Below are 24,818 nucleotides of genomic sequence, written 5' to 3' on the forward strand. Positions count from 1 at the left end.
GAGCTTGGGAGCCGCTGCTGCCGCCTCTTGTCTGTGCTGTCGCTGGTCGGACTTGTCAGCCGGGACTAGACTGGGCTTTCTCATCGTATTTCACGTCTGTCATATTGCCTGGGAAACTTCCTCAGCCCAATGCAACTTTGAGCAAAAAGGGGAAAAAAAAAAAAAAAAAAAGCCATTTCCTTTAATGTTACAGCTGCTGGAAAACACAGCCGGCAAGTTCCTCTTAAAATATAATTGCAACATCACTCCTTTAGAGGAAGCGAGACCTGGAACATAGGACCGCAGGGAAAGCACTTAATCTCTACTCCTTTTGTGTAATGTGAGAAAAGACTAGTCTTTTCTATGCCGTAGGACTCTCCATTGGGAGATTTAATGCCTTTTAAAGTATTCTGAGGCTTTTCAGAAAGATCTTAAGTGCAAATTGCTCCTGCTATAAGGCTCTAATCCGGTGAATTGAAAATGAGTTTGGGTATCTGAGGAGGCGGCTGTGCTGTTGGGTTTTTTTTTTTTTTTGTCGTTTTCTCTAGGAAATGCAAATGCAACCATACCAGTGCTGGACACGGTTTGTCTGAAATTTGGGTGTATTCACTCGCTACCTGGTGGTTCCGACACCCGTTTCTGAAACCTGTGTATCCTTTCTACTATCTTTGCTTTGACTGACCTTGTTCAGTGGAATCCTTTGTATTACTGGTACTTCCAAATCTTGTGTAACATCTGCCACCGCAATAGAAATACATAATGTAGTTAGGGTTTTGGATGGCTATCTTGCTTCCTGTTTGGTTTTCCTCACAGAAATCTTTTTAGAACTAAGAGACTGAGATTAATCCTTTTTTTTCCCTCCTTCTAATTCAACAGATGCAGTTTATGTTGCTTTTTAGTCGCCAGGGGAAACTGAGACTCCAGAAGTGGTATGTCCCATTATCTGACAAAGAAAAGAAGAAAATCACAAGGGAACTTGTTCAAACAGTATTAGCCCGCAAACCGAAAATGTGCAGCTTCTTGGAATGGAGAGACCTGAAGATTGTCTACAAAAGGTTGTTCTGTCTCACTAACCTTGTAATTGGCATACATCACAAACAAAGTAATAAGTAGCAAGAAAATAATGAAGGTTGATTTTTTTTCTTTTTTTTGTTGTGTGTGGTTTTTTTTTCCTTCCCTCTGCTGGTTATGGAGAAGACTGACTTTTCCCTCAAATCTAATTTGATAACCAAGTAGGAATCATTCATGTGTGGAAAATCACTCATGCGTTTAGAAATGTGCTGAAGAAAAGAAATGAGGTTTCCTTCTACTTTCATAAGGAGTGGTGGTTCTTAGTTCTCTGTTTAGATTCATGCAGTACCTAAATGCATACAAATATGAAGCTTGTAAGACTTAATAGGTGAAAAAGAAAAACTGAATTTTACAAACACTTGCTTCAGGCAGTGACTTTATAAATCACCTGAAAATGTAACTTGCTTTTAAAGGTTTGTAGAAATAAGGAAATCATTCTTTCAGAGTACCTAGTTTGTTTTTGTTTGGGTTTTAAATTTTTTTTTTTTTTTTTGCTATGAACACAAAAAGGTATTTCTCGTAATTGAAGAAATCATGGCTAGCTTTCTTTTGGTCGAAGTCCTGTATAATTTTCTTTACGATAGCTTAATTTCTCAGTTGTTCCCTAACTTTTCTAGGAGTATTTGGCAAGCATTTTTTAGCTTTGTGCTGATCTTTAGAATGTATTACAACATAGAGGTGTGAAAATAATTTTCTCCACAAATAACAGTAATCCTCATCCTGATTTGGTAGGCTGCATCTCTTCCAGCTAAAGCTGGTGCTATGAAACCTTGAATTGTCTCCCTTCCCTAGTTAGTTATAAACTTCAGAAGGTTTATGCATTCTTATTTTCTCTTTGAGATGGTAAATAATTTGTGCCCTATGATAAATACCGTTGTATCCTGTTTGTAGGGAGGACAGAGAGAACTGGAGCTGAAATAGCGAGTTTGCAACTCTTTTCCAGTGTACCAGATGGGTAGAATCGAGCAGGTTTAGATGTTTTAAGTCCTGTTTTCATCTATACATTGGTGCTTGTAGCATCATGCACATGAATGTTACCAGCCTAATGCATGTAGTGCCTTTAACGCAAGGAGGAGGAATGATGTGTAAGGCTGTGCTTAAAGAAAACATACAGTTTTTTCTGCTGCCTCTCAGTTTCCTAACAAAACTTTTTGTACGTACCTGTAGACAAGCGTGCTCAAAATGCTTTGTGTGCTCCCTTAGCAATAACGCCTGCAAGTGTTCTTTCAGTTGGGCTTTTATCGGACTGGATCAGAAAAACTAGGCATGAGTGGGCCAGTCTGTTCCGTTTCTGGGCCAGTCTGTTCCGTTTCTAGCCCAGTCTTCAACAACAGTAGTTGTTCTGGTGATGAGTTGATTGCACACAGCTGCTTTCCATCCCTGTCTGTTTATTGCTGGTAACAACTACTTGTCATGTCCTTTTGTGTCTAGGGAACTGGTGGAAATTTGGGTATGACTTTGAATTGCTGAAAGTTGTGGTGTTCCTGCATCTCAGTACTGTGCTGGGGTCCTGTGGTCAAGGAGAATGAGGAAATTTGCTGGGAGATGTATCTAGACCATTTTGGGCTGGTTGTAGACTGCAGTCCATCTGCTAGACTGCTGGTGTGCACAGCTGACTGCAGTAGCTTATTTCACTGCAAACCACTCTGGCACAGTTGGCCTATAAAATACGGCTTAGGATTAGCTTGTGTCAAGCTAATGAACGTCTCGAATCTTGCTTTACTTTTGCTTTTTTGGCAAGTTTCGTTAGTCTAAAACATCACCAGAAGGACTGGGTGTAAGAGGTAATAGTTTAAATTACTGTATCTGATAACATTAACAGCTTTTACGTTTGTGGGACGGACTTTTTCCAGTCATCACTCTGTAATTAAAGTTGATGAATACCAACTAGTACGATCTCTTTGAAAAGGGAGATCTATTATAGCTCAAAAGTAGATAATCCCGAGAAGACAACTGTCACAGTCAAGGTCTAATACTTTCTGGAAGGTGGGTGGCTAAAAGAGAAACACACCTGCAGGAACTCTGTGTGGTTTGTGAAATTGTAAAAGGTCCTCACAATTGCTCACAGACAAAAGGTGCTTGAGCATCTCTACTAAGACCTGTTCTTGTGTGATCTGTTACTGGGAAGGATCTGAACTCCCTGGTGCAAATGTTTTTCAATATAAGCTATAAAAGTATGCACATAGTGCTGTTGTACATGTTGGATGTGCATATTGCTATTATGAATCTTAAATTGCAGAAATTGATGTGCTATTCTCGGTTTTAGAGTGTATTTACCGTCAACATGTAAGAGAATTGACCTAGATATTGCAACTCAAAGAATGGTTGGCATTATTAGAAGTATGCTCAAGGGTCTCATTGATGTACCTTCTTGCAAGAACAGAATGAACTCAAATGCAAAATTGGCAAGCTAGTAGCTTTTTCTGCCTTCTGATACTTAACATTTATCAAGAAAGCTGGACTGTTTTGATTAGCCTCCTTAGCTCTGTAGCATTTCATCCTTATTAGGATGCTTTCTGAATGAAACTTCAAGTAAATAGAACAGTGTTTTAAAATCCATCTGAATGTGTGTGACTAACTTTTATTTTCAGTGGTTTCATACACGTAGCATTGATAATGGTTGCAAAAGGGTCAGTCATTGCCACCTTAATTTCTTTTCATTAGTGCTACAGGACACAGATGGAAAGGTGCTCTGCTTTTGGTGTGGTTCATGAATTGGGATGTATGTATTCTGTAGCTGGTTTAGAAGAGAATTTTTCAGGCTGGTAGATGCCAGAAGATTGAAAAAGGATGTGAGCTTTTAATTCCAAGAGACAAACAGGGATTTGAAGTGACTTGCTGGGGAAAAAAAACCCAAGGAAATTCAAGTATGGGAAGCCAACAACAATTGCACTTTGTGAAAATAGAGAGGGAGTTATCTGCAGACAGCTGGTTGGAAACTTAGTAAACACAGTTAACAATTGCTCTTCATGTTTTTTCATTTTAAAAACTGACTGTAGTGGCATTGGAACATACAGGGTAGATGTTCATGCAGCTTTTCCCTTGTGGCAGAGATATGTGTTAAATGTTAAAACTTCTAATTTTACTAAAAGAGCTTAGGATGTGATTTTTTTCTTTCACGATCTTAGCTGTTCACTATTTCAGCTTGTCAGTATGAGATTTTTTTCATGGTGTAGTACATTGCAGAATAACTGATTTTTATGTAAATTTCACTTTGTTAGCATTTGGTTAACTGAGATCATGGGACTTGGTTATTATTGGTTGGTAATTTGATTAAGGATTGTGGCTTTTAGGTGTCAGTTTGGAACTGTATTTGCAGTATAAAGTTATAAAACTGTCATATCTTGTGCTGCCTTTAATGTTGTGGCAATTGTCTTTTACTTTAACATAAAATAACCATAATCACAGATTATGTTTAAGACTTTAAAATTTTATTTTTACCCTTCCACCTTGGAAAGAAACAACGGAAGAGCCCATTCTGCAAATAGGGTGCCTCTTCGCTCAAAGTGTTGTGAACCTAAGTTGCAGTCATGTGGCTAGTGCTATGTGCCCAGCAGTTGGCGTGATTCTGGTCTTTATGTATGTCCTAGCTGCCAGTTGCATGTGTTAAAAATGTTACTGTGGCTCTGTAAAACTGACTGAATGCGATGTTCAGAGTTAATTAGGTACTTTGGTTTGAGTGTTTTAACTTGACTGGGACCTCTTTGTATGGGATTCTAGTTCATGTGGCACTAAGAGGGCCTCAGCACCAAGAAGCAGCAGCTTTTTCTTAGAGGATTACCAGTACCAAGCTTTTGTTAATTTCTAAAGCTACTGGGGGGTATAGCCTTGCTGAAATGAGAAACTGTAAAAGAAATGCTTAACTTCAGTAGTGGTGGTGTTGTTGATTTCTGTATCCTTGACTGAACAGTGACCAATCTGCCTGTCCTAGAGTCTCAGAACTTCTTGTTTTATTCAAGGGAAATGTGTGAGGTTTTTTTGGAGGAGAAAAAAATCTTTTGCCAAGCACAACTTTTTAGTGGTCCCAGTTGTCACTGGGTCAGCTATCACCAAACCACAGATTCTTGGGCTGCCTTAAGCACCTGTCTGTCTCTTAAAGGCAGCTTAGTTGTCTTTTGCAGTCCAGCTCTGCTCCTGACAAACTCTGTAAGCTTTAAATTTCTGCAGTTAGGATCTACATGCAAAGTGACTTAAATGCTGACAGACTTACGACTTGCTTGCAGCCTTACCTGGTGACAGACTTCCAGGGATGATTTCAAGCAGGTGTCCTCTCATCTAGTAGGAGAAGACCATTGAACTGGTAGGATTTGCAAGTTATGCTCTGCCTGCAGTGACCTGATCTCCCAGCAGCGTTACTGAACCTGGTTGTAAGCAGAGCAGTAGTGGAGAACTCTGCTGAAGCATTGCCTGCCAGTTGTGAGGCTTCCCACTACTGAACTATTGCAGCTATGGAGGGGGAGGTTCATGAACTTGTTTCCTATCACAAAAAATCCCTAAGGTCATCTATCTGAAGGTGGAATTTGTGTAAGTGTTTATATACCTCCTGTGTTTCCTTTTTGTTCTTTTATTGCATATTACATTTTGAGGTGATTTTTTGGAACTGTTTTTGATCTCTCTGGTTTTGGTCCCCTTTCTGACAAGTGGAGGATATTTATCATAAAATATTTCCCTAAAGAAGTATAAGCAGCTGAGTTGGGTCTGAAGATTCTGCTAGTAATAACCTGCTGAGACACACACATGTGCACATGATTGCAATGGGAATAGAAAGGGCAGAATGTTTCTTACAGACTGTGCTACATTTGCTTTTGTGTGATGTGGCGAACCTGACTATCAGGATTTGCCTTTTCCTTGGGTGCCTATGAAAGACAGCTTTCTGTCACGCTCATTAGGAAAAAAACAATGCTTCTGCAGAGCAGAAATCTTTTTCAGCCAGAGCGCAGTAATCTACTCATCTTTGTATGGACACTCTCCATATAAGCTTCTACACTTGGCAAACCCTCTAGTTTATCTGCTGTAGGTTATATGTGGATGCTTTTTCTGAAGCCCTGCCCTGCAGAGCAAAAAAAATTACAGTAAACTATTGCCTTTGAGAATTTGGGTCTAAAGAAAGGTATACCTTTGTATAGGGCTCTGCAATGATGGCTGACTTGTTTATACTCTTCTACTGTTTGCCATCTAGGCTTAGTGAATCTGCATTCGTTTTGTTTTGTTGAGTAGTGATCCTTTATTCACGGTTGCTACTTAAAAAATACTTTGAAAAGTATTCTTTGCATATGATAGCTATCCAGGCCTCCATTTTGTGTTAAGATGCTCACAGAGTAGTTTTTGTTTCTCAGTATTCTTTCTCCGGAACTGCAGTTGGCAGAGCTTGAATGTGTACTCACTAGCTGCCAAATGAAGTCTTTCAAAGGTATGTTATGTTTTCTTTTAAATGAGGGCACTGAGAGCAGACCACTTTTTGGGGAAGTATATTATGTTAGGTGGTCTCCCTCCCTCCATCCTCCTGCCCCCACCTTTTTTTGGTGGGTATTTGCATAAAATAGTTCTGTGCATCAAAAGAGGAGTAATAGGGAAGCACAAAAGGACTGTCCCATGTAGATAAATTTCAAATACTAAGTAAAACTTTATTTGATAAGGTCTGCTGATATGTGATTCAACTTGTGTTTAAGCACTGTAAGGGAACAGTTTAACTGCACTTCATCATAATCAGTGCTGCTCATCTGAATATGAAGAAAGCTGTGTTTAGATGGATTTGGCCTGAGCACTGGTAATTAGCCTAAATGTCAGCTAATGTGCCAAAGCTCTTTTTTCCCCCACAGTGAAATACAATAGCGTGGAGTTTGACTTATAAATTCCTCAGTAGGTTTGAAAACTTGCTTTTTCTTTGCAGTATCGCTTTCCAATACTTTTCAAAATAGCTCTGTCTAAAAGATGCCTTATACAGATTGAATCTTGCAAGCTACTACAATGACTGTAAATGTCTTTGAAAAATTAGTGAGGCACAAACACAACAGTGTAAAATCAAGAGAGCTGTGCTCAGATAGGACTTCTGATGAGCTGACAAGTCACCATGGTGAAGAGATGAAAGAGCAAGGGAATTAAAGTGTTAAGTGCTTCAGTGGAGATGTCTTCCTCTCTTCTCCATCATGTTTTGTGGTTGGATGGAAAGAAGTAGTAGGCAGTAATTTTCTTGTAATAGTTTAAAACTTTCGATTAGTTTTTCATGATGAAGCCGTAGCAATTTGAGTCTGCTAGAGCAAAGTGGGGAGACTTTCAGGTCATAGATGATGCTAGGTGAGTGACTGGGAGACAAATTTGATCATAGTACAAAATACAACTTTTTTTTGCAGGACTTCTAGCCAAAACCTGTGACAGTTTCTTTGCAGGCTTACATATTTTATCAGCTGGAACTCTGTGTAACCTTTAAAAGGTGTATGCATTTCTGTGTATGGGAAACAAATATGCGTCTTGAACTTGGTGTTCACATCTGAGTGACTTCTGTTTCAGTAGGGCTGGCTGCTCAAAGGGTGCTTGATGTGGCCAGTTGTCCTCTCTAAATGGGCAAACAAAAGCTGTTTCTGGTTCATGTAAATTATCAGTTACAACAGGTGTTACTTGAAATCTCATTTGTGCCATGTGTGTCTGTATGGCATATGGTGTTGGCACTTCAGAGAAGACTAAATGGGTTTTTCAGCTTTCATTCCTGTTCTGGTTTTGTGTCAGCTTTTTTAAATGTGACTTGAAAAAGCGTATGGTAGAGCACAGTAGAACTGGATGGTCTTTTTGTTAAAGTGGAACTCGAGATGCTATCTGAAGTAAAGAATTCCCTGTCTTCCAGGGTGGCAGTGGATTGCTAGAAACTAGCTGATGGCCTTTCATTAGTCTGATACCAGGACAGCTGGTAGTGATTGAGTTGTTGACTTAGTAGCAATTGGGGTATATGATGTTAGTGTTAGTTTTGGAGTTGTTTGGGCATTTGTTAAATTCTCTGTAAAGACCAAATCCTAATTGTTAATTCAATTTATCTTTCCCAAGGCATCTTCTATAGCTGATAAAAATGAAGATTGAATCTGTTGATTAGTATACCTGTGTTTGGATGATACAGATAGTACAGAAAATATCTTGCCTCAGAACTCTGCCAGGAGGCCAAAAAATCAAATATATTTCCTTTTCCAGCTACCTCATAGGCTTATTTAATTCTGTCAGCTAAAGGATGGTAAAGACTGAAGTCTTGCTTGGCTCAAGAGGCAGGGCAGATCCCTTTTGTACATGCGTATGTCTGGTCTTTCAGCCATTCTTTGGTAGAATTTGCATGGCTGTTGATTTAGAGTAATGGTATGCTAAACTTGAGTATGAAGGACTACTGAGAACATAATATGTCTCAAGTGCATTAATTTTGCTCATGTTCTAATGCTAACATCAGGAATATTTTGTTATTACAGATATGCAAGCCTCTACTTCTGCTGTGCTATTGAAGATCAGGACAATGAACTAATAACTCTGGAAATAATTCATCGCTATGTAGAACTTCTTGACAAGTACTTTGGCAGTGTGAGTTAGTAATTTCTTTTTAATTTTTATAGATGCACATTCTCTTATGTATGTTTGTTTTATGCCCACAGCACTTTTAAATGTAATCAACTAGCTCTTGAAAAGGTGCATCTGACATATTTTATGTTGCTTGCTTGGCCAGACTAAACTGGTGGTTGCCTATATAACTGTTAAAATACAAAATTAAATTATTAATTTGGGAGAACAACTGTTACTAATCTGGTGTTAACTGCCTGTATTTATTTCATTTTGTAGTAGTCTCACTTGAGGTCAGCTAAAAATCTTATCCTTAGCTTTCTGTCCAGGCACCCAGCTTGCTTTCTCCCTGGCGCTGCTCTAGTGTGTGAGCACTTCTTACATCTGCTTCCAAAGGAGGCAGTTGGCTGTGAGTTAGCAGGAGTGGTAAGGAAGAAAAAGACGGACATCTGCTTACCCAGATAGCAAACACAAACAACTACAATGTATATTAGCACTTTTAGAAAAACTGCTGCTCATCCTTCTGCCTCCCTAGTCCTTCTGGCTAGGAAATGCACAGGATGAATAAGAAATTTTGATATTCTTGTGTTTTCACATTTTTCTGTAAGATTGCATGATCTGCCTTTGGATACTGCAGGCAAGAAGAGAAGTTTTATAGGGCTATTCTCTTCCCTCGTGGAGAGCCACATCATACTGACAGTTGTGAATTGAACCCTTCTTAACAATGAAAATATTTTTCAAAGAGGTTGCCTGAACTGTTTTTAACTTGAGCAAAAAAAGATTTTTAAATTTTTTTTTTCTCAAAGGAGTGACCTTTTTTTGTTGCCCTATTTCTTAAAAGGTTATAGTCTGAGCCTAACGTCTTGGTTTGGTAAAGCTGTGAATAAGTTTCGTGAGACGATACACCTCAAATAGATAGTATCCTCCCACTTTGCAATAATGCTTGATGTTCTTTTTAGGTGTGTGAACTTGATATCATCTTCAATTTTGAAAAAGCCTATTTCATTCTGGATGAGTTCCTTTTAGGAGGGGAAGTTCAGGAGACTTCCAAGAAAAATGTTCTCAAAGCCATTGAACAGGCAGATCTTTTACAGGAGGTAAGCAAATTCAACTTCTTTGGCCGAAGTGTCAGCATGGTAGGCTGTGACTCGAAAAAGCTTGTTTCTCTAAGCTTGTAGATGGTGCTTTTTAGCATGTTTAATATTTAGTTTCTAGTTGTCCTAATTCTGCAATGTGATGTTACCTGCTCTTTTAATTTTGTTTGGCATGTGTATATTGTAACCTACTGTGATTTTGTGTTTTGCTAGAAATGCAAGTGGCTTTTTTATGTGTATACCTCGATAATTATAGTTCATGCTGCTTTGACTTAGTTTTTTTCATGTGGCTTTCATTTCTTCTTTTTATTAATCAACCATTAGTTTTTTGTCATACCTGATGCATGTTCACTTCTTTACTGTTTCATTGCTGAAATCCAGAAGCTAGACTCTCTTCTTTGAGACTCATTCAGGTATAGTTCTTATTCTAAAGACCTGCCTTTCTGTTATAGGTTGCTTACTCTGGAACATTTCTGTCTTTCAAATTGACAAAGCAGTAATAGTAGTGTCATAGAAACAAACAAAATGAAGTATAAGACCATTTGTGTTTTCACTTTGAATGTTTTTGTTGTTCATTACTAACTTTGAAGACAGATTGCATCTTTACCATTATTCTTTGGGAAACATTTGAGAGGAAGCGGTTCAATGGTATAGAAAGACTTAGTATCATTTCCCCATGTTTCTCTCTCCTGTGCTTTTTCTGGGATTGGGTTGGTGGTGTTTTACTGAGTTTCTGTAGTCTTGAGGTCAGTGTTTATGTCCTTGAATGTCTGAATGGAAGTCACAAAATTCTGGTGTGCTGGGGGAATCGTCAGTCTTGTATGCAAGTCAGTGGAACACAGGGTTTAACAATGATGATAAACTTTAATTTTTTTTAAAGGTACTGAGGTTTACTGGTAAGATTCTATCTAAATGTAAGCTCTCTTTTTTTTTTTCCCCTCATGTGAAACCTTCACTTTGTCATTTCATCCTGTGAGTTATTTGCTTAATTCTCATATAAGTATTCTGTGTTCCACTTGGTACTCTTTTTCTCTCTTTTTTTTTTTTTTTTTTTTGGTTGAACATGGTATTTATAGGATGGGGAAATACAATGTTTTTTACCCTCGCAGTTGTGTTAGTAATCCTTTCAGAGTACAGGCAAATCCACAGCACATTAAAGTTCTTGTCTGTCAACAGCTAGTTAAGTGTCATGCACAAGGTCAGACATTACACACAGATTTGCTACCCTATTTTTCTAGGAAGGAAATACATGCACTTATTTACTGCATGTGTTCTGATGCAGTTTTTGTTGAGCCCTTCTTTATTCTTAGAAGGAATTATTTTAACCATAAGTCCTGTTGCAGTTTACAAAGGGGGGGGGGAATAATCTGTTTGTTCTCTTAAAATCTCTTACTCTTCTTTATATAAAAACAGATATAACAGATTAGTTATCTATTCCAGTCTGTCTCCTGCAAACGCACCGTTAATTATACATAAAATAGAATTACTATATCTTTCCTAATTCTCACTGGTTTTTATTTTCACTACTTTCTTAGGGCTCTTCTAAAGCAAAAATGCATTCTACCTGTAGGAATTAATTACTGATTTTCTATCCAAACAATTAGCATTCTCTTTTTACACTTTCAAGTTAAAAATTTTACGCAAAATAGAGTATCACTTTTTCAATGGCAGACATTCCCTTTGTCCTAATAGCTTTACTCTGATTATTCTTCCTTTCCCCATCTCTGAGATTTTCTGTTCTGTCAAGGTTTATTAAATCTTTTCTGATGAAATTGGAATGTAACAGTTTATCACGGCAACACTGTAGTCTTATGTTTGATTTTTGTTAGTTATATTGACTGCTGATAAGTATAAAACTACTCTGTATACCTGGTGTTTAGTTTATAAACCCGTAAAAGTCTGAGTTCATACTGAAATTGAGCTTCCAGTAAAGTTGGACTCTTTCTGCAGAGGCTTGATTTTGTATCAACTGCTGCTATGTACGTGCTGAGTTTGATGAAGAGGGTTGTTAAAATAATAGTTTGTCACGACTGGAGACTTTTTGGTACTTTCAGTTAATTTCTGCTTCCCAGAACACTTCAAAGGTGCTGGAATTAAATGTGGTTTGATTCCACATGCAAAGCACTTCTAGCAGTGTTGTTGTGTGTTTGGTTTTGACCATGTCAGATTCTAATAAGGTGCAACAAAAGGACTTTTATTTGGCCCTGAATACTCATATTGCCTCATTTAAAAATTATTAATCAATGTGGAATACACAACACTATTAATTAGTAACACTACATACATTAATGTATGAAGCACCTTAAAGATTAAAAGCTGTACAGAATACTTATGCAAAGCAAAATCAGTACAAATACATTAAGTGACTATTTGTGTGATGTTAAAAGAAAATATGCAGAGGCATAAATTGCTGAATAGTGAATTAGTTCTTAACAGCCTTACCTACTTGTGTTTTCTATGGCAGTTTTCCAGGACGTACTTCTGTTTCTGAGCACCTGCTTTAGTTGGTCATTAAGGTTTTGGTGCTGTGCAGTCCACTTACTAATTGCTAGAGTTCCTGTGACTGAAACATACTAACTTTTTAAGCCTTTGGAACCTTCACTATCTTGTTAGCTTTTCAATAATGTGCTTAGTTCAAGTATTCATTCCCTACCCCCCCGTATACCTGTTAACTTGCCAATAGTCAGTTGTCAGTACTGGCTATGTTACCCATATGAATCGTAGTAAAACCTAATTATTCTAGTGCTTCCATGCTTCCTTGTAAATCTATTGCTAGAAATACTGCTGTTCAAAAGAATGCTGTCATGTGTCTTGTTTGATAATTTTAGATCTTGTTTGTTATAGAGATTTTAAATACTTAACTAGTGATTATGAAGGCATGCATTTCTGAAAAGGTGTATTTTTGCTTGTGTGAACGACTCAACTACACTGAGAAAAGAAAATTAGCAGATGTAGTGTGTTGTTGCATGAGTTGTATACATGTGTTGCGTGGAACAGCTAAAAGATAATCCTGTGCATGATTTCATGATACTTAATTTTTTTAATGCATGAAACTAGCAACAAAATGTGGTCTATGCAAAAGAGATGATCTGATTTTTTTTTTTTTTTTTTTGCTTAAGAATCTAATTGTATTCTTATTTGACAGTAAAAGTAATTCAGTATATTGCTTAGAAGTTCATGGTCATTTACTGTGCTAAAACACTAAAATCAAGGAGTTAATAATTCTAATATCTAAACCAGGCAGTTATGTATATATTTAAAAGCAAATCTATACAGACTTGCTCATCTTCATTTGAAGAAGAAGAAAGTTCCTAAACACTGGCTTTGAGTGAAAATTCTTTGTTATTCGTTCTATGTAATTTTACAGAAGTACTTTGGAAACTATCCCCATTTTGTCCACCACTGGCTTTTTGTAGGCTGTGTATGTAATATTTTAGTAGTTGATTACAGCACATCTAAAATAGATAAAAATACATATTTTTTTTAAGAGATACCTTAGTAAAAAGGCCAGTGGATCTATTAACAAGTCACACTTGTTTTCCATCACCTTTTTAGTAATGATCAAAAATCTAAAAGCTATGTGAATGTTTTTTCTTAGGCTCTTGCAGTTTGGCTTCAGGTAGCATTTACTAGTCCTTCCACATGAAGAATAATAGATAAGCTATCCATTAACCTTATTTCCTTTGTGATTTCAAGCCCTTACCTCATCCTATATCCTGAAGGGTACTGAAGTTGTTAGTGTCAGCTGACTTGTGCTATATGCTTAGGGTTGCTATGTAAATTTGAGCTTTTAGTTATAGAATGAGCATCTCTGGGAATGAAAATTTGGAGAATTTCCTGCATATGTCATGAAAATTTTCTTCTTGGAGATGGAGTGTGCTAACCGGAAACTGTAGGTTTGAAGGTATGCATAATAGTGGAGAGATGGTATTAGTTTGTCCTTGAGATATGACAAAATAAAGGAATGTAAGCATTAGCAATGACAAAAGAAAATTCCTGATACTTAAGCCTCGGGTGGGTGGGACTGTAAGGGGTTTTGTCTGATTTGGGAAACAGCCTTTGTAAGCACCTGTTTCTTACTAGTCTCCCGAGAAACTTCCTATAATTAATGTAATTAATTCAGTCTTCACTTAATGTTAGCTCTTAAATATAGACTACCGAAACAGACTGCCTTACTAATTTGGCGGTGACATTATTTGCCTTGGCTATACCTGTATTCCTTTCAATGTGAAACAAGAATGAATAATGAAATCTTCATCGTAATGGAGATCTGACTGCCTTGATTGCCATCGGTTCTTCATGTGTAACTTCTGGCTTGGTTTCAGGTAGCCAGCTTGGTTGGTCAGTTTAAGACTGCAGTTCTTGAGACATGTATGTGCTTGATTTTAGGCACAGATAATGATCTGTAATTACATTTTTAGAAGATATGCATGGGGAGCTATGAGAAGTTACCATGAATGAGAAAGGGGTATGTTGTTAGTTCATTATTTACGGATTAGGAAATGGCTACTATCTTTGTGGATTTGGATTCCCTCCCAACTTGTAGAAGATTCAGTGAGTTGTGGTAGTGTTTTGGTAGCTGACACTTCTGTAAAATGCATTTCAGACTTCAGTCCCTGAAGGATGTTGGATATGTGGCAGGTAAGAGGTTATAATGCAGTTAGATTGTTCGATCTTTTGGTTTAAGTATGAAGTCTATGCCTTGTCCATTTATATTGAAGGTATTGACTCTGATACATTGATCAAAAATAAAGTGAGCTTGTTCATGATATTGGCTCTAGACATTATTTAAGAACCTGGAATGAAACTATTTCTGGTTTTATGGGATAGCTAAAGTCTATAGATAAGCAGAATAAGTAAGTCCAGTTTGGGAATGTGCATTCAACATAATTACTTTCTTTCTGAGGTATTGCTGGTTCTCTTAATTATGCTGTTCCAAATGTAGGTGTTTTTAAGTAGTAGGTAAGGAAATGCACGCTTGTGGAAATGGCTTTTTGTAAGGTACTTCAAGTGTGAGAGGTAGGCTCCCCCCCAGTCTTTGGAATAAAAAGTTGAGTTGCTCGTTCTTAAAGACCGGCATAGTTTGTCATAAAACATACTACTCAAAAACAAGATACAGGATATTGAGCCTAGGTGAGGAGGTCGGTTGCTTTTGTGTTCATTTTCCCACATCAATTGAACAGATGGTTATTATTTTTTGAATGAAGTAGGCCTTGTATTCATGCTTGGCTACAGTGATGCTCTATATCATTGTATATAAAATATGCTTCACTTTGGAAGAATTTATTTGCACCTTGTCTTAGGTAAATTTGTTTATATGTTGTTCAGTTATGATATGGGTTGTTCTTGTGATCATAAAAACTACACTGCTTCTTAAATTCAGTATTCGCAGGATGGAGAGCAAGGAGATACTAAAGTTATGAAATGTTTGATTGTGTGGAACTGTGCAAGCATGGTATTTCCAAACATGTCACTTGACGTGGTCTAAGCCTTGTCACGCTATCACCTACTCTTTGTGTATGTTTTGTGGTAATTACTGTGCTCTTTGTAGTGTTCTGTTCAAGTAAAAAGTGACTTTACATCTTTACAGAACTGCATTTCTGACTTCATATATATGTGTGTGTGTGTTTATGGCTATCTTGCTTGTCATTGACTGTACTATAGACCACTGAGTTTATGAAATCACTGATAAAACCTGCCAACAGTTTTCTAAGAAGTCATTGTAGCTTCATAAATACCTAATATAAATTCAGCTGGACTTTAGATGGAATGAACTGTAAGAATGCATGTAATCGGGAATCATCACTTCTCTTTGGAACAACCCTCTACAGACAGCTAGCTGTAAATTTAAGAGTAGCAGGCACATCTGTAAACTTTGATATCAGAGGTGTTTCCATATTTTTAATAGGTATTTTTGAACTGTCCTCCTTGTACTGTGGAGTAGGCTTTCCTGCAGCCACTTACCAAATCATAGTCTTCTGATTAAAGCAATAGGAATTGGTCCAGAAAATTAATAGTAGAACCTGCAACTCTGTTTTTCTCCCAAGTAGGAATGGGGGCAGGGGAAATTAACCTTTTCAGGTTTAAATGTTGTCTTAAAAAAGTGGCAAGTGGAAGTTATTGTATCATACTTCACCCCCTTCCCATTCTCAGACTGCTTTTTTTTTCTGGCAACTTAAGTATTTTACTGGTCTGTATGTAAGTCTTTTGATTCTTTTTGGAAAAACGCAGTTCAGTATCTTAATGTTCTTTGTAAAGTTTCTTGCTTTTCTGGATGTGTCATGATGCTAAGGATTTATCACAGGTTTGCAGGCTGTGATTCCTAAATGCTTTAGGAATCCAGTTGTCTTTCCAGAAACATGTTGTCAAATCATAATCTGTCCTTGGCATTATGAATTGAAAATGATAGAAAGCAGTCTGCTTTTCACCTGAGCAGCTTTCGTTCACACCTTTAAAATACCATTTTAGTAAATCTGTCTCCATAATATTCTTTTTTCCTGACTGTTTTGGTTTAGTGTGTATGCATGTAAGGTGTAGGTAATCTTATTCTATTAAAGAAATTAAAAAGCTGATCAGAAGTTCTTAGGACTCAACAAGCTGTGAGGAAGGAGTCTTCCATATAAGTACTAAGGGTGCTTTCAGTCAGCTTTGCAAAACAAAGTGTTAGGAAGTTCTAATTATAACTAAAACAAATCAGTGTAAGTGAATTCCTTGCTGATAACTATTCAGTGCCCTCTCTGCTGTGAATTCCAATACTGATCAGCAACATCCACTTTGCAAAACTACCGATGAAGTTGATCTTCATTGATATAAGCAATTCTTGTAGAACTGTTGAGGGTATATTAACAGTACACCTAACTCCTCACAGATTATAATTCCATTAAGGGCGTATTTATTATCTGTACACTGAACTGATAGATTTTTCTCCAGAGATACTCTTCTGTTGCTGTCTGTAGAAGCACTGCGTCAGGGTGATAAGATGAAAATTCTAGCACTGCTGCATATGCCATAGCTGTTTTCAGAAGCTTAGTCGCGTGCTTTTGGTCAATAAACATAGTAAATTCAATGAACAACTGCAGAAGACTGCTTGACAGTAAGGAGTATCTTATCTTCAAAATTAGATGCTCTTTCTGAATGAGCACATTAATCTGCATTTTAATAGAACATGTTCCCTGAATCTGGCAGAATGCTGAAAAGAGCAATGTTAACGTTTGAACCTTGAGATAGTGAAGAGAAAAATTCCATTTTTACTCTGGTGTCTGAGAATTGTCTGAGATGATGTGTCATGTTGCAGTGCTACTACCCTTTCCTAAAATTCTCTCTACCCGTGAAGATGGTTTTAGAGTGCCACAGAACAGTAGGTGAAAAGAATATGAATGCCCCCAGGAGGCATCCCATTGTGTTTGGCTTTTAGATTCTCATTTCTTTGTGGTCTTATCTGTGTGTTGTACAGATGTCAGGCACATTGCTGTTATGTGTTTTGGGGCTTTTATTTATTATTTTTAAGGGAGGGGCTATGGTTTTTTGTTGCTAAGGTGTCTAGCAACAGTAGTAGTTCTGGTGGTAGATATCGAGATGCATTAAAAGTGTATATATTTTAAATCTTATGCTGAAAATTTGATTTTAAAAAGGCAAAAAAGTTTGAGAAGACCTACTGTTCACGATTCTTTGAGAAAACTAAGTATGTTTGACTAACAGATGGATTAAAGTGAAAATGTTCAACTTTTTGCACCAAGCATTACTATACGAAAATGACTGGCTTATCACATGCGGCTCAGCAAGTAACAATGATGACTTAATAGTAAATATGATTACATAGCTCTTGAATTAAATTGTTTAAATTACTTCAGGGATGCTAGGTAGGTAAGTAAGTTGAATGAAACGCTTTATTTCCCTTCATGGAACAAATCTGACTTCAGTATCAAGGTTAGTAATAATACTGTGTGAAACTGAATTAAATATATGTAAATTTGGTAGCATCCTATTCTGTTACACCCTCAATCTGTTATAATGAACAACTGGTCTTCAGTTCTCTTTAAAAATATCTTTGAATTAATATTCCTTCAAGCACAGGTGAAGCTTTCTAAACAACTCTCTAGAACTTATTCTTTTAAGGTACTAATATCCTTTATCTTGTTAAGAATTGAAGAATAAACTTAAGAGGGTTTTTTTTTTTAATGCATCTGCTTGGAGTCTTTGAACAGATGTGTTTTACTGATGCATTTCTGTTTGCTTTCTTAACTGTAGGCTTTTAGTAGGACCTAATAAAATTGTATTAACTTAAAGAATGATAATATCTGAAACACATTTGAGTGAAATAATTGAATTTACTTTTGTATATAGTTTAGAATATTTTCTAACTTTTGTTTTAAATGGAAATAAGCTGTAAATAATTGGGTGGGTGTTGGGGATTTTTGTTTGGTTTTGTTTTTTTAATTAAGTAGTTGGTATTATGTTTTCACTGCTGCTTGATTTTGTGTTTGTAGAGCCAGAATGAAGACTGGGGAGGTTTGTCTGAGGATATCTTATGATTAAGAGCAATCTAAGGCATTAGCCCTTTTGACCCCCATCTAAATGATTGGTAACTACCAAGTTTACCATTTTGGTGGCATGGATTATATGGGTGCTATGCGAATACTGCTGCACGTGTAATTAAGTCCTTGCAAGGGTAAACAGAAAACTGGGTGATGGGCTTAACTTTCTGCAACACTTGCATGATGGTCTTTGAAGAGTGCTTTGAGTGTTCCCTTTTATTTTCCTGTTTTGTACTAACCGCATCAACTGACTAGAAGTGTCTGACTTCTACTAGCTTTTTTCGGTGTTGATAATTAAGTGGGATAATGCAAGTTAGAGAAATGGATACCAAAACTAATAACTAAACAGATGTTTGGCTTTATTTACTTACAATCAACTCGTGTAAATGTGTATTTACTGGAAAATGAGCTGTTTACATCTGCTGTGCAAAGAAAATGGGCCCTAAAAAGACTGGGTGCTGCTGCAATTGACTGTATATCAAGTGCCGGATGCTGCATGACAGAACAAAGCTTATTTGCATATTTAGTGCATTGCAACATATTTTTGTCCAAAGCATAAGTGGAATACATTGTGGCAGTCCTACTAATAAAGGTAAGATTTTATTTTACATAAGGCAAGCTTAAAACACACATGAAAATTATTTGCTGGAGAAAACTTAATTAGTCTGCTGCTTATTTGATATCATGATAAACAAGTAGTTGAGTAAACAAATTGGCTTTTGTAATGTGGAACTGCAGTAATAGATCTAATTTCATATGCAGCTTTATAAATACCATGATTTAGTTTCCAGACAAGAAAATTAGTAGGCAAAAATATTTTGTAACATGTTCAAAATCAAATACGCTGTTGGTATATGGGTATTTTTACCATTTAAGTTACCTAGTATATAATATAGCTGTTGTGTTAGGGAGTGGGGAGTAGCTAATAACCTGCTTGTGTATTAGATCTGTAGAATTAGGGCAGCCAACAAGTCATTTGTTCAAAATAGAATTTCTTACATGAGCTTGGACGTATTCTGAAACAAATATAAGAAAACCTAAATGCTCAAGCTTGATTTCCCCCTCCCCCCCCCATTTTTTCCTCATGTTTATTGCTTTTTCTCTCATCTTTGTGATAACAAGTTCATGTATGAAGAGTGTGATTCTTATGGTGAGGTTATTATTAATATTGCAACTGTAAAAGTTTCCTTATGACTAAAACTTTTAAAAGTATTTATATTGTTTGGGACATATTGCAACTGTGAAAGTTTCCTTATGATTAAAACTTTTAAAAGTATTTATATTGTTTGGGACCTAGGCTAAGCGTAGAGCTTTTAGGATCTTAATCTCTTTTGTTATCTTAGATGGCTACAAAGACCCATTCTGGAACATGCAAGCTCAGGCTTAGAGAATTCTGTGCGACTCCAACTTACTTGTCTACAGCATGTTCCTGATGAATTCTATGTATGAGCACAGTTGTAGTTGAAGAAATGTGTTTTGCCCCCATTAATTTAAACACAGTGGCATTATCAGATGCCCATGGGATGCTTCTTCCTGGCCTGTACTGTTCCCTGGAAGGAGTGAGGGAACAGTCGCTGTGTACAGAGCTTAATTTACGCAGTTGTCATGACTCCACAGAATATGGAGAAATGGGGATGGCATCTGCAGGGTGAGTGGAGAGGGACAGGTAGGTGGTTGCACATAATAAGAGTTGGGGATAGTTTGCCTGCAGGAAGGAATTGCAGTTTATGTATAGGAATGAAGATCATCTGTGGTAAAGGAAGATCTCCTGAGGTAAAGGAGGTTGCCTTTGGGCAAGGGGAGGAGTTCGACTCGTAGAGCTTCTGTGCTTGGATTAACCTGATATTTAATTAATAGGTTACACGGCTTGAAATTGTTTAATCTGTTACTCTCTCAGCAAGCACTAAATGAGTCAAATTTGGTTTTTTGAGGTCTGTTTTGGAGACATTTGCTTGTAAACTAGGGTGTTGAGTTCTACATGTGCCGTATGGGAAGTGTATTAAGCCACATACTCAGAAGTAGCCTATTCCATACAGAATTTAGTTAAGTTTAAGGTAAACCTGGTATAATGTTGAAAAACCTAAGTGGTATACAGCTATACAGGGTGAAATCTTTTTATTGTGCACTCAAGTTCTACTGAATAGAACTTAGGCTTTCAAGAATGGTTTACAGGTGGTAAAGTCATGGTCTTGAGTCAGTGCAGTTTCCTCATCACCTAAAACCATGCTGACTCTTGCTGAGAAGGCCAGATCCGTTCCTGCTGCTGCTGCCTTTGTGGTGGCACTTGTGTTGATCCACTCGCCCTGTGATTATGTGGTTCCTAGCTTGTTAGCTAAAATTGGAGAATATGCAGGGGAACATGAGGGAAGTGCCAAGAGAAGGAAAGCAGTGACATTGAAAAGGGAAGTAAAAGGCAGCTGCTTTTGGCGGCAGCCAGGATTTTCGCTAAAGCTAAGTGTAACTAAAATTACGTTTTATTTTTAAAAAATCCCAGTGTGTTAAAAAGCCAGTATTCTCCATGTATCTTGTCTTGACTCGATGTCTGCTGTGAACCCCCACGTCAGCTAGCATAGTTAGGTAAGTTCTAATTTGCCTGTCTTGTGCTGCACCCCTGCTGTTAGCCCGAGTCCTAGGAGTGTGGCAAGAAGCTTCAGCAGTAGTATTGACTTAGAGTTTTCAGTTGTTCTTTCCCCTCTCTTTCCTTTGTGCCAGAGAAACTATTTATATGACCATTCTAGAACTCGATTTCAGATCCATTTAAACTGATGCAATTTAAATTGCTCATTTCTAAAAACATGTAGTCAGCAGCTTTGCTTTTCTGTGTTTACAACTTGGCCCTGCAAACATTTGTCCAAAGAACTATAGGAAGGCAAAGTGCTGCAGGAACAGGAAGGAAGGGGAATGCTTAAATGCCATTGCCATGGAAGCTGAATGATATTGGATGTGACATGGCTTGTTACAGCAGTGTATTCTGGTCATCCCTTCAAAGGTACAGCTGCGCAGTTTAAGAAATTGTTCCTTAAGCAGAGGGGGAGTAAAATAATCCAAACCTGTAGCTACAGTGCTGGGAGAACATGGAAGAAAACATTAACAAATCCTTACATGTGTTGTTTGGCAGACTGCCAAATGTACAGACACTGTGGGATTATCTGATAGAGAACTCAGTGATTTGTAGTAATTTGGGCTCTAGCTTCATAGTACAAAGTATTCAGCAGTAGTATTTGCTTTAAAGCATTTGTATTTTTGTGGTGAGGAAGTGGAGCCTCCAGCGGATGCTTAGAACCATTCTTACCCTTAAAGGTGAGACTGTCAATTCTCCATAGCTCACTGCGTAGCAACTGATTGGCAGGTATAAAGCACTGCCTCTGGAGCGATTATCACCTCTGATCCAGCAGATCAGAATAGCAGCTAAGAAGCAGGGAGCACACACTGTTATCGAGTTACAGTACATGGAGTTTCCACTGATATTTTTACTTCTGCTTTTCAGAGGGAGTCAGGCAGGCAGGCCACTGCTGATCTTATGTCATATCCCTCTGCTGTGGTCTGTTCAGGTGATGTTTTAGAGAGAAAGTGTGTGCATCTACTAGGACGTTTTGCTGAATAACACTTGCACAACTACTGTTGCTGTTTCAGACTCTGGTTGAGTATTGTGTTGACTAATTTGCACCAATCTTGAAGATTTCTTTTTTTGCCCTCTCTGTATAGGAAGCTGCAGACAAGATCTTGACTTGGAGTTGGCATTGATGTAGGATACTGTTCTTTGGCTTTGAACAGCATCATAGTATTTGTCTTTGAATGTGCTCAAGACCTCATGGGTGTTTCTAGGTTCTCTGAGAAAACACTTTGCTTGCTTTTGAAAGTGAAATAGAATTTTCCCAGTAACTATGTAATTGGAGTTTCTGAATGGGTAACTAACCAAAGATTGGGAAACAGTCTACTATTTTGAAATCCCTGAAAAGGCAAGTGCACAGAAGCAATTTCCTAAAGTAGCCTTTCATTAGAAGTATTTCCTAATAAAGATTCAGAAGTAGACTGTAAAAGTAATTGCTTCTGAAGCGTTGCTAAAGAAGTGCTTGTTAAAATGTTAATCTCTTGATGCTGTAAGAACTTCATGTTTCTAAACAGACATGCTTATCCCTCCTCAATCTTATCTCCATATAGCCTGTTTCTGTAGAATTATTCCCAAACTGCTGTGTACTCTGGTCCTGTACCTTGTCTAGTCTAGCTTGGGGGGTTTGTTTAGATGCTGGGGGGGAAAAAAGCCAAGCCTTTGTCAAAAGGTAGCAGTTGTAATTTTTGCCTGCAGTTTAATATGGCTTGCCTGTATAGGCTTTGTGCTGGTTTTGATGGGAAAGGAGTTTAAACAAAAACCTAAGCAAACTTGCGCTGAAAAAGGTGTGCCAAGTATTCATGAAGTCTATGTCACTGCTGTGCGATGTCAGTAAAATGGCAGCACTGCAAAAACTGAACTTTAGTCAGTTTGGTCTAGGCATAAATAATTTCTTGCCTCTTTCTTGCCTGAGGAAATAGACTGTTTTCTTGTCCACTACAGGCATAAAATAGCTTAAATTGCAGCAAGAAAATAATTTCAGATGTTAGGCAAATTTTCCAGTGGTGATGATAATGAAGCATTTAAGTAGATTGCCTGAGGGGCATTTGAAGATTTCCCTCACTGGATGCCTTTAACAGATTAACCATCTCTCAGCAATGTTACAGGTATGCTGTTTGGGGGACTCGATTAAATGAAGTCCCTACTAATTTTAGTTTGATCATGATTTTTAATTAGGTTGGGTCCTGACAAAGTTGGCTGAGAAAAATGTCAGTTGGGTTGGGCTAGCTAAATAGTTCTGTTGATTCAAATAAACTCTACCATTTTTCTAATTTAAAAATCCCTAATGACTCAGGCTGACAACTTCGGAGAGTATTATTAGCTTTTTAAAATGAGTTGTAAACACAGATGTCAGTTTGAAAAAGATGGATTCTAGTAACTTTAAAACATCGAGGAATTGCAGTGTGCAGCTTGTATTGTAGAGCTGTTAGATCCTAGTTTTCCTAAAGCAGTTAAGACCTATCTGTTAAATTCAGATAAACAATTTGCATCTAGATTTTTAAATAAGCGATGATTTTTCAGAGGTAGTATTTCATGTTTGCCATTGCATTGTGCTGTAAGGATACCATTGCCTCTTCCCTTGCTGCTAGATGAACTCATTTATAAACTCATTAGATCCAGATAGCTAGCGATCTGAAGGACATGCTTCTCAGGCTCAGACGTGGTCTGAGGTCTGCAGAGTCCCACAGAAGGAAGGCAAGGTAGTCTAGATACCAACCGTAGGAGTTGACATCTGTCTGTTCCCCAGATTGTCGTTGCTGGTATTCGGACCAGCAGGCTAACTGTTCTGGAGAGAGTGTGGCAGGGAACACGGCAAAAAAATTAACAGATCGTAGCTGGAGCTTGTGAGATACTGTAGTTCTGTGATGGCAAATAATTTGTCAAAACTTCATTTTCTGTTCTGTTGTTTGTCAGGCTGCCTGCGGTGCAGACCCTCTGTGCGTGATGGTCTCGGGTATCCTCGGTGGGGTACAGAGGTCTCACTGAAACTGCAGTGTTTTCCATCTCGCAATGTTGCTGTGTTACTGTTTCATGTCTCAGTTACTCTTGTCTTCCATTTAATCTTTTAGATTCCCCTCTACAGTGTCAGTTTATTGCTAGTCTAGTTGCAGGTGGTTTTTATATGTTCGGTAAGCTAAAAAGCTGCCAGGAGCAAAATAACCACGTTCTTCCTATTGTCATCTGACAATCTGTCTTGCTTTATCAGTAGATAAGAAGTTTCTGTTAAGATGAGACGCTAATCCCCTAACAGTAATTTGAGTCAGTCATCTAATTTTGTGTACTGGGATTTTTGCATCAAAGACAGTTAATTCCTTGAGTTATAACCCATTGAAAAATATGAACAGGGTGGAGAATATAGCCTGGGGGTGTTGTGGGAGAGTAGACATTTGGAAAGTGCTGAAAGGTAACACGCGGATAAACATGAAACTTCCATGTCCTTATTTGTTGATATCAGTTGTGTAAAAGGGAACATGACCAGTGCTTCCAGGCCAAAGAGTGTGTGCTGAAGAATGTGTGCAGCCTGGGATAATCTTTGAACATGACAACAGTGAATGCTCATCAACCTCGTAACAGTGCTAGAAAATGAGCTGCACTCATTCTGTTCAGCGAGCTATTGTAAAATTAAGGAGAGATCTCTTAGGATATTTGACAGGCATTTCAGTGAAGACACCAACTTTGGCTCCAGGTTTCCAAGGGTGAAACGCTGGAAGACAGGAGGCTTTTTTTCAAGGAGGAGAATCAGTGTCACATGTGTGCATACATGTTCCAGGTAAAAACTGAAAATATGAAACCATAAAAATTGGGCGTTTGAGATTGTTACATATGCCTGTTTTTCAGTTGTCTTCATGAATCTGTATCATGCCAGCAGTTTTAGGTAAAGCAGAATTTTTCCGTAAGTACCTGTCTGTGAACTTTTTGTCTGTGGAGGCTCCAGCAGTTCTAGAGTTACTGTTTTCTTTTTAGTCAAAGCTTCTACTGCGTGGGGCTACTGCTGTATACCAC

The 24,818-nt window shown here is 37.7% G+C and overlaps 1 protein-coding gene across 1 annotated transcript in view; it reads left to right on the plus strand.

Moving 5' to 3' along the window:
* Positions 1–834: 834 nt before the first annotated feature.
* AP1S2 (adaptor related protein complex 1 subunit sigma 2) overlaps positions 835–24,818 on the plus strand; it is a 30,159-nt gene continuing 6,175 nt past the window's right edge. The window contains exons 1-3 of the mRNA XM_009639959.2: positions 835–1,034; positions 8,493–8,601; positions 9,537–9,674. Of these exons, the coding sequence (XP_009638254.1) occupies positions 856–1,034; positions 8,493–8,601; positions 9,537–9,674 (426 nt within the window). The 5' untranslated portion in view covers positions 835–855. The remainder of the gene's footprint in view (positions 1,035–8,492; positions 8,602–9,536; positions 9,675–24,818) is intronic.

This window comes from Egretta garzetta, unplaced genomic scaffold (genome assembly GCF_000687185.1).
Source record: "Egretta garzetta isolate BGI_Z169 unplaced genomic scaffold, ASM68718v1 scaffold445, whole genome shotgun sequence".
Lineage (NCBI taxonomy): Eukaryota > Metazoa > Chordata > Aves > Pelecaniformes > Ardeidae > Egretta > Egretta garzetta.